At 36.4% G+C, this 15,866-nt stretch overlaps 2 protein-coding genes across 2 annotated transcripts in view; one reads left to right on the forward strand and one right to left on the reverse strand.

Moving 5' to 3' along the window:
• Positions 1-168: 168 nt before the first annotated feature.
• LOC119838036 (probable sodium/potassium/calcium exchanger CG1090) lies at positions 169-11,035 on the forward strand. Its single transcript, XM_038363848.1, has 14 exons — positions 169-411; positions 698-802; positions 1,295-1,436; positions 1,754-1,864; positions 2,603-2,780; positions 3,497-3,643; positions 5,018-5,106; positions 5,451-5,566; positions 6,364-6,477; positions 7,370-7,451; positions 8,099-8,263; positions 8,836-8,938; positions 9,574-9,704; positions 9,955-11,035. The coding sequence occupies exons 1-14, from the start codon at positions 169-171 to the stop codon at positions 10,152-10,154; spliced, it is 1,926 nt and encodes a 641-aa protein (XP_038219776.1). The 3' UTR covers positions 10,155-11,035.
• Positions 11,036-11,666: 631 nt separating this feature from the next.
• Positions 11,667-15,866, reverse strand: part of LOC119838037 (casein kinase I-like) — an 8,196-nt gene continuing 3,996 nt past the window's right edge. Inside the window, exon 6 of the mRNA XM_038363850.1 lies at positions 11,667-11,673. Coding sequence (XP_038219778.1) covers positions 11,667-11,673 — 7 coding nt within the window. The remainder of the gene's footprint in view (positions 11,674-15,866) is intronic.

The raw sequence follows: 15,866 nt of genomic DNA on the forward strand, positions 1-15,866 counted from the left end.
CTATCCTGGGTGGGCTTTGTAAAATCCGACTTTAAATCAAGAAGGTAAGGTTAAATTTAGTTTGGTGTATATTCACCAACGAGCTTAGACTGTCACTTTTCATGTCCCATTTGGCAAAGGAACTGGTGGGTCGCCTGATGGTAAGCGCTACCATCGCCGACCAACGCTATGAACATTTGCCGACTCTCCCACTCATCGGACGAGGACATACAAACAAACAGACTTCACATTAATAATATTAGTAAGGATTCTTTACATTGTAAATTTTCAGAACGCGATACTAAAGTCACTCCCAGCGTAGCGAGTAATGAAGAAGACAGAGTTACGGATGGCGGGAAGAAGGCTATGAAATCAATGGAAGAGGAAGAAGAAGGAGAGAAAAAGAAGCAGAAAGACGCTGGCTACGAGGATGTGAGTAAACTTTTCAAACTTAAAGAACTTTCATGTAAAATTTGACAATTTTATGAATGGTCATTCTTAGGAACCGGTAAATTACGACAAAATCGGGACAATAGTTTTTAATTGCAAATTTTAGAAACACTTCTCCTCTTTATAATGTATGGATATGTATATTAAAGCTATTTTAAAAGTTTATACGTTGTCGGTAGCATAGTTTTTCATATATTTGACAGCTCGTTTTTTTTTTACCAACAAATAAACACGTCATAATGTTTCAAAATTTCATATTGATTTCCAGGATAAGGAAACGGCTGATATTCGGAAAGAAGAGGAAATTAGGGAGATGTCGATTGCTACGGTGCATCCACTGAGAGATAATTGTACACCACCGGCGATTGAACAAGTATTTAAACTTTTAAACCAACTTATTTTTAAATAACATTTGTAAAGATAGGGCCGCTGCAAATGCGATGCCCGCTTTTAAAGGATCGGGGGGGATGAGGGATGGATTGACGAGGGGACTAAAGGAATGAACTGGGAATAGTGAGAAATTGCATACGGGACTAAATAAAATGTAGACACGCTGGGTATTATGGAGGTCGAGTCTGTTATTGTAAGCACAAATAATTTTCCTTTTTTTTCACGATTCCAAATGAATAATAACGGCCTAGTTGAAAAATAATATTTTCATATTCGATTAACGCTGCAGCTGGTTGGCAGATCAGAGAGAGTCTTGAGATGTCCAAATTACCTTTTTTAAGACGGTTTCCTTCAAACTGTCGAATTTACATTAAGTGGAAAAAAAATCAAACACTTAAATTGTAATGATCTATTCACACTTTGAACACCAATCGACACAGTCACAGACACAAATCCTATCAAATCCGTTCCGCAGTTCCCCAGACCCCTCATGGGCCAATCAGCGCGCAAGCACGGCGGTCTCATCATCCACATCATCGTGGCCGTGTTCACCTTCATCGGGCTGGCCATCGTGTGCGACGAATATTTCGTCTGCAGCCTGGACAGGATCTGTGAAGGTATTTTTTTTTTATGTCATAGCGGGCAACTGAGCTGGTAGTTCGCCTGATGGTAAGCGATCACCACCGCCCGTGAACATTCGCATTCGTAGCGTTTCGACGAGACTGTAAGCCGCTATATTGTTAAATTACAATGGATAAAAAAAAAAACCCTCACGAGGGCTTTTGTTTTGTCCTGTAAAGCTTTTTCTGTTGTCGGGGAGGAAATTTTCAAAAGATAGCGTATTAGCGGGAACCGCGGAGTCGGCTATGAAACGCAGCAGTGTTATTTCGCCCAATTGTTATATGTTATTTCCTGTCTAACCGATCGATTGCAGAGCTGAAGCTGGCGCCGGACGTGGCGGGCGCGACGTTCATGGCGGCCGGCTCGTCGGCGCCCGAGCTCGCCACCGTCGTCATCGGCGTCTTCTGCGCGCAGGACGACATTGGTATGCCCTTGTCCTTCTACACGAGCCGTCTGCCCGTGGTGCTTGCTCATCTAGTCGGTTTTATCGCGGGCTTTGGGCGCGGCGACAGAATCACGATCTTCCGTAACGCAGAAATAAGGATTGTGTGGTTTTATGAAACCACGGAAAAGTGAATCTTGTTTTCATATTATAGATATTTAACTGATGGTCAACTGATGGAACTATAGACGCCGCCATATTGGCCTCGGCTGCTCTGTCGAGCGCCTTCCACTTAATCCCTACTCCGCGACCGACCGTCACGCGACATGCGATAAACAGACCAAAAAATTTGAGACGATGTATAAATGTTTGCTTTAATAAATGCAATTTGAGCACAATATCTAAGCGCAGCTATCTAGCTAGCTACAGTTCGGTGCCGTCGATTATACGGTGTCAACATTGCTTTCCATTTTTAATAATGTTCTGATGGTAAGCGATCACCACCGCACATGAACATTCACAAAGTGATAGTAGAATGCGCTGCCCATTTTTAGGGAGTAAGGGATAAGGAAAGGATTCTGGAAAAAAGAAATGGATTGAGAATGGTGAGGAAAAAGCCGCCCTCCCCTCATCGTACGATACACAATAGCATGCTACTATTCACACCGGTATTCTGTGGGCGCGTGGTACATCCCCGTTGCGACCTGGTCCAATTCCTGCCGAAGCGTGCTTCACTCCCACAATAGACGCTAAGGATGTTCAACGCTTGATCACATCCAGGCGTGTCCGGCGTGATCGGCTCAGCGGTATTCAACATAATGTTCGTGATATCGGTCTGCGCGCTGTGCGCCGGCACCGTGTCGCACCTCAACTGGTGGCCGCTCTGCCGCGACTGCTTCTTCTACGCCATCTCGATACTGGTGATGCTGTGCACCATCGCGAACAACTATGTGTCCTGGTGAGTTGTGGCGTGTGGGTTCTTGATGTTGATTCGATTTGTGTCGTAGTGTAATTTCGTTTTAGTTAATTGTTAAAGGCTCTCTGATATAGTGATTTGATTGCTTGCTGGTGTATATAACGGCTACTTGCAGTACAAATAATAAATATAAAATAGTACAAATAATAATTAGGGAAAATACAAAAAATATATTTTTATTATAAAAGAAAATAGAAATCATATAAACTTAGATGTTCAGAATAATTGTAAAAGTAATTTTCAGGATATTTGATCGCATTAACGTAATCTTAAATCGTACTTCGAGATCCCGCTAAACTTCGCAATCTTTAATACCTTTTTAATAAAAATGTATTACATCGTATACCGATCCAGTCCTAGTTTAAAAGGGGAATGGTTTTCGCCTATTCTGGGCAGTCATCGCAATAGTACACAGGTCTTATACTCATGCTTCACATGAATTTCATAGTAATTTGTTTCACTACTTGTCTTTTTTTTCTTCCAAGTATATTTTCGTACCTAAAAAAACGTATAAAGAATACACGTTTTTTTTTTGTCATGTTATATGCATCATGGCGGTAATATTATTTTAACATTCTAATTTAATTGATTTTTTTTTCATAAATTTATACTAAAGTAAGTTTCACAGCAAGATTATACACAGTTAGATTACAATCCAGCGAATTAGACATGACACTCATGAGGCTCGCATGTCGCAGGCCCGAAGCCCTATTCATGCTGATAATGTACGGCGTGTACTGCGTGGCGCTCCGCTTCAACACCGCGCTGGAGGCCTGGGTGCTCACGTGGCCGCTGCCCTTCAAGCTGCCCACGCGCGAGGAGCAGGCCGCGCTCGTCACTTACAAGTACAGTGCAGTGCAGTACAGTGCAGTGCAGTAGAGTGCAGTGTAGTAGTGTAGGATACAGTGCCAAAGAGTAGTATTAATACTATATTTAGCTTTTGTGCTTCAACATTATCCTAGCTGCGTGAGTGGCCCCTTCCTTTTGAGCTGCTCACGCGAAAATCTCAACTTCTCATTTAAACGCTTTTCAATCTATTCTATGGACAATTCATCATCATCATCATTAGCCCATATATGTTCCCACTGCTGGGACACAGGCCTCCTATGAGGGTTTTTTGGCCATAATCCACCACGCTGGCGAAGTGCGGGTTGGCAGATGTCACATGTCATCGAATTTTTGATTCTCGAACTTGCCGGTTTTCTCACGATGTTTTCCTTCACCGTTTCGAGTGGTGGTGATGTTATCCACATGTGCAGATAGATTTAAAAATCAATTTATTTCCTGCACGCTCCGTCTGGTCTCGAACCCCGACTTATCGATTTTAAAGTCCGAGGTCCTCACCACTGCTATTTACCACCAATTCGAAAAGCAGTTTATACTTAAAGTCCATTAAATGTTGTGCATTTAATGGACTTTAAGTACTTAAGATACAGTGCTAAAAGTAGGATAGAGTGTAATAGAGTAAAATCCAGTACAATATACAAAAATATAAAGTATTTGTCACTTTAAATATCGTGGACTTTATTTAACCAGTGAAGTCCCGCCTCTCCTTATGGGGCATATTATGTATTTTATTTCCATCATGTCTCCTATGTTTCACTGAACGATTTTCTTGATGGACAATGAGGTGATCAACTTTCTGTGTCCTGTCAGACTGACATTTATTTTGTTAGTCCGCACCGGGAATCGAACTCAGGACTTCTCGATGGAACTGTCGGCCGATTACCACTGTACCACCTCCTCAAGGAGGCGTTCGATCGTTCCATTGGCATGATTTGTACGATTTTGAAAAGATAAACAACGTATGATTTATTTATCAGTGGAATTGTAATATTTTTAATTAATTGCAAAATGTTTAAAAAACTTTAATATAATAAAAAGACGTTTGGCACTCGGAGACTGCCGTGATAAAGCTATTGCATAGCATTTTTTATCAACTTATGTAATTATCATGATTTATTTTTTTTTTTTATTTAAGCAGTATTTTTCCCTTATTTTATATTTCAAAAAGTCTCCACGCTCAAGGCCCGCGATAGAAGCTATGCAATAGCTTAAAAATATATATATGAACATTAGAAAAATATATGTTTTTAACATAGTTAAAAGTTTATTGAGCATTGTTTACAATTACCATGATTGACTATAACATCGTCGTATGTTGCATAGAATTTATCTGTAAGTCAATGAAGAATACAATTATCTGTGTAACAACACAGAAGCGGCGGCCAACCGCCAGCGCCCCCGGCTGCGGCGCCCTACAGCAACGTGGACGGGCAGACCAAGGACTCGCCCGCTGAACCCGCTCGTGAGTTATTGCTATCTTTTCTTTCTAATAAAAACATATTTAATGTCAATGCAGATAGGATTTCTCTTGCTTTAGAATATATGCCGCTACGTTGTTAAATTATAATGGATAAAAAACGAGGCCTTTTGTTTTGTCCTGTAAAGCTTTTTTTCTGTTATCGGGGAGGAAATTTTCACAAGAAAGCGTGAAAGGGAACGTGTTCCAGGTTTCTCAGTCAACAAATAAGTGTCAAGGTCAATTGAAAATGACTGTAAAAACAACACCTTCTATCCTTTACTGCTTTAATTTATATTTTTAACTACTTTTATTACTATTATCTACATTCGTCACAATATGTACCGCAGCGTACAACCCGTCGGGCGCGTACGAGAACGCGGCGTACAACGCGGAGCCGGCGCCCGTGTGGGACCCCGCCAGCGCGTGGGATCCCAACAACGCGTGGGACCAAGAGACTGCACTGGTAACTATACACTACTCTACTCGTATGCAGCATGGGATCCTATCAAAATATACACATCAACACACTTCTTATATACAGCTTAGGTATTCGGATACTATCTCTGCGTGTGGGATACCAACCACGGGTGGGACCAAGAAACATATCACTACACTATTGCACACACAAAAACCCAAGTTTAAGCATTTGGCAAAGTATCACATTGTTTTGATTGCTTTTGAGTTTTGGCTGATGTCGTATTATTTGCTATTCATTAGTAATTGGAACTAAACTCACTACATGTTCGCAACGTAAGCATTATTGGGAAAGAGCATCATTTTCAATATAATTAATCAGTACTATTAAATTAACACAGCTCACTGGACGCGTTTTTTGATGTTTGACAAATAGTAAATATGATTAATAGGTCCTTTGAGCCGGATATAAATCAGCAACCAATGTATGTACAGCCCGCATAATTTCTATTAACATCCGTTCCTCTTTAGTCATCAACATTTTTATATTCTCCTTTACTCCTTTCTATCTCTTCCCTGTATTCGTGCTAAGTTATCATACGATTTTATCAAAACATCCTGATGAATCATTAACAGACCAGTATTTTTCCCAAGACAAACAACATTCAACAACAACTTATTAAAATTATTTTAAAGGCCGGGTAATCACCTGTTACACCACCAGTGTTAAAAGTGTTTAAGGGCGATGGTGACCACGTAACATCTGCTGACCCACCTGTTCCGTTTGCACGCTCTGCTCCAAAAAAAAAAAAACCACAAACATGCAACATTTGTGTTATTTTCCAGCAACAACCACCAGCTAATCAGGGTTGGAACGTCACTCAGCAGCCACAACAACAAAATGCACAAACGCCACAGACCCCTGGACAAGCGGAACAACAAACGCAACAAACGCAACAGGTATACAATTTAATTCGATTTATTCAAGACGCGACTGTTGTATTACATAGACCTTTTTATGTCTACAACTACAATTTTTAAAACACATACTGATTCTACAATTCTAAAAAAAAGTATACCAAGTATGGAATGTTAGCATGGATGAGGCCTAGGCGATGCTACGTTTAGCAAAATGACGCGGGTTCGAATCCCGCCTCGTAACGAAGTTGTAATTTTATTTTATTGTAATCAAATCTTTACTTTTAAAATCTCTCATTGAAGCATTTCAATGCTATACAACTTAAAATTTCAATGTTACCGTGGATTTCCGAAATGATGTTAAGATACTCTAGTGACTGTTAACATTTTCCAAAACAGTTGGTTAAGACCGCCTCCTTGGTGCAGTGGTTAACGCGTTAGCGTAGAACCGGGGGTCCTGGGTTCGATTCCCGGTAGGGACGCACAAAAAAAAATGTCTCGGTCTGGCAGGACACAGAAGGCACACCTACTTGTCCAAAAGAAAATCGATCAGTGAAACAAATGTATATCATCCGCCCCATACCCCAGTACACGGGACTTCACTTTTTTTGCTGAATTACGGTTATTGATCCTTTCCATGACGATATCGGTTATTCACCAGCGACTGTTGTCATAGACCACAACGACTTGACTAATGTTCAGTAATTATTGTGAGAGAAATTGCAATGCTTTTTAACATACCCACGGCCCACGGGGAAGTACCGTTGGGTTAAGTCGGATTCCTACTGACTAAAATCCCACTGTGTATCGCCGAGCCACTTTGGTGAAGGGGCCACGGGTATTTGTTGAAATTCGTCCGCGAGGAAATATAATGCCTGCCTGATGATTACTTGCAATGTTCCTTTTTTGTAAAAATGATATGACATAATTCCAGCCACAACCACAGCCCTACTACAAGGCGAAGGAATACAATCCCGAGACAGCTGTGGACCCTCTCGTCAAGCCCATCGGAGCCAGTGAGTACATAATTCTTATAAAATATATACGATTGTTATGGGTGTTTTATATTATATTGTATCTTTTACAGTATACATTAGATTACCCCCTTTTTTTACCTCTTTTTCATAATATGCTATTGTCAAATATAAAATGTGTTTTAGTAATCTGTGGCATGAACATTTGTCAGTTAAGATACAGATGTCTCAGATGAACTTGTAGCTAATCTTATAAAATGTCGAATCACTTAGTAACGTGGTGCGCATTCGTAGAGATTGTGCATTGAAGCATATTCATTCAATTACGACACCTTTCTTTAATTTCATTGGGACACAAGCCTTCTATGAGGGTTCAGGCCAAAATCCACCACGCTGGCCAAGTGCGGGTTGGCAGATGTCATAGGCGTCGAATTTTTGATTCTCGGACTTTTCTTTCTCGCCGGTTTTCGCACGATGTTTTCCTTCACCGTTTCGAGTGGTGGTGATGTTATCCACATGTGCAGATAAATTGAAAAATCAATTTATTTCCTGTACGCTCGCCCGGTCTCGAACCCCAACTTATCAATTTTGAAGTCCTAGGTTTTCACCACCGAGCCACCACTGCTTTTTTTTAGTATTTCTATTGTATAGACAAATATATGAAGTGTATGTGTATGTGTGTGTGTCAGACTTCGTGCAGCTCGCGTGCTGGTACGTGGCGTTCCCGGTGCACTGGTCGTGCCGGCGCACGATGCCGGACTGCCGCGGCCGCTGGTACCCCGTCACCTTCATTATCTCGATGCTGTGGATATCCTTTTACTCGTACTTTATGGTCTGGATGATTACCGTTATCGGTGAGTGTTGTGCACGCATGTGAATAGTGAATTTTTAAGAAGTTGTTCGTTTCTATTATGTATGTGTATAATGATTTTTTATTTAAGACTAGCTATTTCACCCGTGTTGCATATATAGCCTATGTCACTCAGTGTAATTGCAGCTTTCTAATGGTGAAAGAATTTTTGAAATCGGTCCAGCCGTTCACGCGTGTTGGCGTGACTAAGGGAAATGGGGATTCATTTTTATATATATGTTCTTTTAAGTTTCTCTCATTGCGAGGTAAATGATGAGATTTTTTAGTTCTATGCGAGCTCGTATTATTGTAAGTTGCAAGTTGAAGCTTTCTTCGTTGAAGTTGAACTTTTTGAAGCCATTTTGATATTTTTTCCTTTTTGTAAAAACAGTTAGTTCCATTCGTTTGATTGAGGATCCGTTTTCACCAACTCCAAAAAAGAGGGAGATTGTCAATTAAACAGATTTTGGTCTTAAATTAACAATCGATGTATGTTTAACTTTGGTCGTCGGCTATAGAGTATAAACAGTCAATCTCGAGATAAATACCAGTAAACTTTATCCATCACCACGCTAGGCTACACGCTGGGCATCCCGGACACGGTGATGGGGCTGACGTTCGTGGCGGCCGGCGTGTCCGTGCCCGACGCGCTCTCCTCGCTCGCCGTCATCAAGGAGGGGTGAGGCGCACACACACACACACACACAACAAAGTAGATTAAATAAGAGGAAAAGCTCATGCTGTCTGTCCCCCCGTGAAGTAGAGCCTCACGGCCGTCCCTCGGGGATATGGACAAAATAAGAAAGAGGGTTTTTTAGTCGGTATGGACCACGGAGTCGAGACCGACATACCAGTTCGTACATCCAAACCTGAGGATACTTATTTATATTATATTGAGAAGTACTTTTTCCCTCTATAATAAAACACACACACACACACACACATAATTTTAATGTGGGAGCCAAGCACGTTTTGACACAAATTGGGCTAGCCCGCACCGTGGAAGTACCACACCTCCACAGGAGACCGGCGTGCAATATTAGCGTGCTACTGTGTTTCGTACGCTGAGTGGGTTTTCTTTTCATCTTCACAGTTTCCATTCCTTCTTTTCTTCTCTTATCTTATCCCTCAGCCCTTAAAAGCGGGCAGCGCATTCGCAGAGGCCCTACCTCTGGGAATGTTCATGGGCGGTGGTGACCGCTTACTATCAAGCGATAATCACCTTATCTGTTTCCACTGCAAGTACACAAGCCTATGAGGGTAATAAACCAACAAACATATCAACAAAATGAAATGGTGTATTTTTTAAATAAGGTACGGTGACATGGCAGTGTCCAACGCGGTGGGCTCGAACGTGTTCGACATCCTGGTGTGCCTCGGCTTGCCCTGGTTCATCCAGACCGCCATCATACATCCCGGCAGCCATGTTAACGTTATTAGCAAAGGTAAGCGTACGGACGACGTTTATTACTTTATCTAAACTAAACGGCTATACCTAGACTATATATATATACTAGACTAGGAAATTATAATCAGGGAATTTTTTAAAGAGAAACTAGAGCATGCAACGTGAGATGTTATTTAAAGCAATTTCATGAGTTGGGCTCTTAGATAAAAAAATACATTTGATAGTTTAATCTCCATTAAAATGCGTTGTTTTCAACGTAGTTATAATTTGTTGTATTTAAATCACAGGGCTAATCTACTCCACGCTGTCCCTGTTCTCGACGGTGATATTCCTCGTGCTGGCCACGCACGCCAACGGCTGGAAGCTCGACCGCAAGTTCGGCGCCGTGCTCATGGTCTGGTACTTGCTGTTCATTACGCTCGCGAGTCTGTACGAGCTCAACGTGTTCGGCATCTACCACCCGCCCGACTGCGTCTCGACGTATTAGATTTGACAGTTGACAGCAGCTGTCAAGTGGAAACAGTTTTGTTTCTTTTTTTTCTTTTTTTTATTGTGATGACTGCATATTTGCAAATGGTTGATGACTTTGACAGAATGTTTTTTTTTTTGTTTGCGGTACTGTGTGTGTATCAATTTGTAGAATTATTTCTATTTTGGAATAAGGTTTAATTTTTTGGTAGATCGATTGTATAAAATAATGTTAAAGACTACTTTTTGATTTGTGATAATCTCACCAGAATACGTTGCATGTCTGCTAGATTTTTACAAAATAATAATTGAAGGTTTTTATATATTAGACTTTTATTCAAAGAAAATAAAACTGTTTCCATACTGTTATTTTACATCTACTTTCTCTTCTTACACGTTGGTAGATGTTGATAATATTTGTTATAACTTCTAGAACTATTTAGATTAACGCATCAAGTGATATAGATACGCCGTTACGGCATAAAATTGCTTTAAATGCTTCAAACAAAACGTATCACAATACAAAATGATAATTATTTACGAATAAAATGTAACGACGTATGTAGATCGGACGTTATACTATTTTATAAGTTCTGATGTCCCAAATAGTGTCATTAAACCCAGTTGTAATGTTTGAGTAGACGAATAAACTATATATTATACCTCGGGTCACTCAGTTGTCTGCAAACATTCGCGCAGTTGATGAATGTCTCCGTTCACGTATGGTTCGACATTTGCAAATGTCGTCCCGCACTTATGAGTTTGCGCATTTGTGCGAATGCAAGTGGCCTGCATTATACTTATGGTGTTGGTTTGATTTATATAAATAATGCGAGAAATTATTAGAATGCATTTGTGATAGGAAAGTTTATAAATGAAGTGTCATATAATCTTAAAAAATGTGTAAAAAAACAGAATATAATTTACAGAATAAAAATTCTTTATAGGGGAGTGCCAATCAGGGCCATTATTTTGACTTTTTAAATATGCCTCAGTGTTCGAAGCTATGCGTAATCTGTATTTAAAAAAGCTTTCTCTACCATCTATAACCTATGGTAATAATTGCAATTAATTATATTACAGACTGGTTCTTTTCATTGTATATAAACATGTGTTTTATAAGATTTAATTTAATAGTTTCGTGTGTACAAAAAATATTATAATATAGTGATTTATTTACAAATGTTATTACAAATCTTATTTTTATGAAAAAAATGTGCTTACAAGTTAATAAATATATTTATTTTGTTGTTGTAATAGACTACAGACTTTATTTAAATGATTGGTTGTTATTTTAAATTAAAGCATATTAAACGTATCGTTTTATAAGATATAATTTTAAATTATTGATTCTTACATGCTTTATCCAGCAATATTAAATTTGAAGCGAATTAACTTCAAAAGTTTTCCATAAGACAAATACAAAATAATTTTGAAAGCAATAATTCATAATATTGTTTTTATGTTTAATATTGAAAAAAAAATATCCTAGCGTTGACGTGACACGCACAAAAAGGCAAAAGGAATTATTTTATCGCCTGCGAAATATAGTAATTATATTTTTATTTAAATTTACACAAGAAATTGCAAATGAATCATTATACATTTTATTTCATAGTAAATTTAAAAAGTTGTCTAAATTATAAATACAGTATTAAATGAATTCTCGTACAATAATATAAAAATACATCGACAAATTTACGAATTATAGATATAGTATCAATTTTTGGAATTTCGTTTTATTTCAAATTTGAATTATTTTGAACGAGCCTATTGAAATAAGATTGACATAATGTAGTTGTTTATAATAATAGGTATTCAGGTATATGTCACCATTGAAACCCGTTATTCGTTATAACGCTTAAAACTAGTTATAACTAAATACCTATGTAGCAATTATTGCAAGGGAAATCTTTAATAACTAAAATTATGTTCAAAATTTATTATTAGTTCAAACGTACTTATTAGTTAATTCCAGTAGCATTAAACATCTATAAGGTAGGATTACTTTTGGTTTTATATACCAGTGTATTTATAACATACTTGTTGTAACCCGCGGTGTCTCTCGCGTGGTACCCGGTTAAAAAATAGCCTATACGCTAATCCAGACTACCTACTACTCTACCCTATCTCTGTACCCAATTTCCCAAAGCTATAATTCAAACAAACAAACATCCATACATTCTTACTAACTATCGCGTTTATATTATTAGTAGGATTCTAACTAAAAAAGAGATGTTCTAACGAAAAAGGGGTTTTGAAAGTGACATGTATATGAACACCTAACAATGCTTCCTTAGTAATTTATTTTCTACCTCGTGTAATCTTCCCACATTAATCTATACGTTATAATATTATCATGAATACTGGACAAGTTTCAAAAATTTTATTATTATTATTTATATTTTTAATTATTTATTCCTTTGGATATGCACGTGATTAATTGTTATGTGGATATTATGTACCAATTAATAAAGGTGTCATAGAATTTCCTTTTAGGGAAAGATACCTAACGATTATAAAACTCAGTAACGAAATATGAAACAATATTTCAAATCAACCTTTCATTTTGGTTTTTTTTTTGTTTCTTACTCATAAGTTTTTAATGGGTGAACCGATTTTCATGATACTTTTTTTTATTTTATAGCTCTCTTCGATTTGGTCTCATTTAAGTTTGGTCACACAAATTGAAGTCGATTTAATTTTTTGGTATCAATAATTTACAAGATGAAAAATACTTCATTTTAGTACTTATGTACGTTCATTGAAATCGACCAAGTAATATGTTTTGTAAAAAAAATAAATAAAAAGGGACTTAATAATCTCTTGTTTTTTTAGTGAGATTCTAAACTAGACTTACTATTATATAAATCACAATCACAATTATATATCTAAATATTATATAATAACCGCAAATGGCGTAATGGCGTAAAAAAGCGCTTAGCAACTTCTTCAGAGTTATCATAATATTATAATTGAATCATAATCATTACCAATAATAAATGATATAAATATGCATCATGCTATCTGTATCGAGCAATAATTATTTATATGTTCATTATATTTTTCTTGACATTTATTAAAGAAAATATATTTTATAAATCATATTATCTTAGAATAGAAAATATGTGTTCTCACTAACTTATTGAAAATTCTATTAATAATAAATCTTTGTCTTAAATACATTATGTATTAGCTAGCTCAATATTATTTAAGCTGTAGAAGATTATTTAAAAAATATAGCTAAGTATTTGCAATGTAGAAATTTTAACGTTTAAATATATATTTTATTATTATCTGCAATGAAAGCGCTAGTTTTTTTTTTCAGTTAATATATACGGCCTTCATTTTATACAAGTGTTTTTCAATAGCTTTTTGACAAGCGAATTTTTAAAATGAGGAAGCGGGACTTTGACGTTGAGTAACTCATACAGATGAAAAAAGCATATGCTGGAAAAACGACGTAGTTAAAAAATACATACTAACAAACGATGCATTCTATATACCACTTTGCCTACCCTATTCACTATTAATATACCCGTATTCATGTCAATTAATATTATTAGATAATTCATGAGCATATATTTAAAGTAGACCGTTTTTGTGTGTAGTGTATTTTAAAATATGCACTTCAATGTTGTGGTTGTGGCCATTTTCTTTTCGGTGTTATAACTGTTTGACTTAGGCCTTTCTAGAGAACAGTTAATAAAAAAAAATGTATCGCAATTTATGTTATAGAAGATGTGACTGTTGTGAAAACCTACTCAGATAAGCTTATTTTTTATTGTGTAAGGCTTACAGATCGTATTATGTTGAATAAATTTCTATAAATGTTGTACGATATTTAAAGCAAATTAATTTTTGTTTTGTGGCATGCTTTGTAAATGGGATTTTTTTTTAATGCATACAAAAATCAACCCCGCTTCGTGGTAATTCTTTTCCATTCTTTAAAAAAAAATTCTCATTTAAAACATAATGTTTAAAAAATAATCTTATTCTAAAATTAAACTCATAATCAATTAATGGTGTCAATTTAAAATTGTTCCAAATTAAACATTTATAAATGTACCAATGTAACCAAAATGTAACTTTGTTATAGTCATTAATGTTTGGAAATGTAGTTATAATGATCATGAAGGCGGATGATTCGTGATTCGGTGCTTTTATTAATAAAACCTATTTATTTAACGTAGACCACCATTTAAAAATCTTCGTAATTGATCGTTTCAATGTATGCACCTGTAAAAAAATATGCACCGCCTTCATGACTTTTTGGTTCTGTGGTAGCAAAATTCCTTCTCTCGTTGCTATTTTCATTTAACAATCTTTTTTCTATCTCATTCTAATACTTCGATGTCTATACCTATAAATAACGCGTGAAGTAAATATTGAAACAGTAGATCCCCCCATAATATAATTGTAGTTTTGCCCTAAAATCATGTAAATATCTCAGCATTACAATGTGTAGATAATTTCACGTTTTAGCAATAAAGAAATTGCATTACATAAATACTGTGATTGCTTCAAGCCATACAATAAACAGCGATGTAGCTAACTAAATAAGCACATTTTAAATCTAGAGGAGCAACCGACACACTGCCTAATGCAGATAATATAGTAAACGCTAGTTCATAGATAAAAAATATTATTTTAACCTGTGTGTTGTAAACTCGGCATGTTTGTTGATACGTAAAGTGCGAAATACTAGTCAGCTCGAAAGAATTATTGCGTTGAAAATTTGCAAGCGTTAAAATATATGAAAATAACTATATATATATGCACTATTGTTAGCGATATTATGAATTGACTTTTGTGTCTATGTCTATTGAGTTATGACATCAAACCACATACCAAACGAATAAAAATCAAATGTTTTGTATTAAAATTTCTAGACGATTTTCGGTATCGATCTTCAATAAAATAATACTATGATATTATAGCCATGCTTTTGAACTGTTCATCGAGTGTTTGAGTGTGTATTAAATAAGTTAGAACATTCATAATGTACAATCAAAGCCATTAGTAGTTAATTTCCAAAGACTAGTCATATGTAGGTACCTTAAAAGAAAGCTCTCTTTGTTGAATCTCTAAAGTTTATAATCTTCAATATCTATACCTCTTAGCTTAACTTAAGTAAAATTAAAAACGAAATAGAAATTTGCTGATTGTGTTATCGATTTTTGTAGTCTATAATAATACACTTCAATTTGTTAAAATTTTATACTGTCATATACCTACTTGCCCTTAGCTTTAGCATATTGTAATCGGTAATAAATAATTATATTGTTTATGGTCGGCGTTTTGTGGTTAGTGTTAGAGATTCATTCATAGTGTTTATATACTCTTTCTCATTTGTTTATATATAGCTCCTCAGGCCTGTTTGAAGAAAATGAAAATTATTGTTAATTACTGTAAGTTATATGATGTTGAATAAACGATAAAATGTAATGTGGTTTGTTTTTCACCCTCTTCCGACTACAAATTATTTATTTCTATATATTTCACGAAGAGTTTCACAACGCAAAAGACAGAAAAAAAAAATTTAAAACTAATTCGAGTTGTAGCGTGCTCGAATTATTGATATTCTCATAATTGATATTTTTACAGGCATTCTTATAGAATTTCAAAATTCTATAATATCCGGCGTTAAAACTCTATAGTCCAAGAAAATGGGTAGGGTAAATGCGAATTTGAGATTAAAACTTGAATTTTTGATATAATTTACTTTGAG

The sequence above is a fragment of the Zerene cesonia genome, chromosome 29 (assembly GCF_012273895.1).
Source record: "Zerene cesonia ecotype Mississippi chromosome 29, Zerene_cesonia_1.1, whole genome shotgun sequence".
Lineage (NCBI taxonomy): Eukaryota > Metazoa > Arthropoda > Insecta > Lepidoptera > Pieridae > Zerene > Zerene cesonia.

Coding starts and splice junctions, on each gene's coding strand:
- LOC119838036 (XM_038363848.1), top strand. CDS start 169: ATGAACATTTGCCGACTCTCCCACTCATCGGACGAGGACATACAAACA. Junction 803..1,294: donor CACCACCGGCGATTGAACAA/GTATTTAAACTT, acceptor TCCGTTCCGCAG/TTCCCCAGACCCCTCATGGG. Junction 1,865..2,602: donor CTGCGCGCAGGACGACATTG/GTATGCCCTTGT, acceptor GATCACATCCAG/GCGTGTCCGGCGTGATCGGC.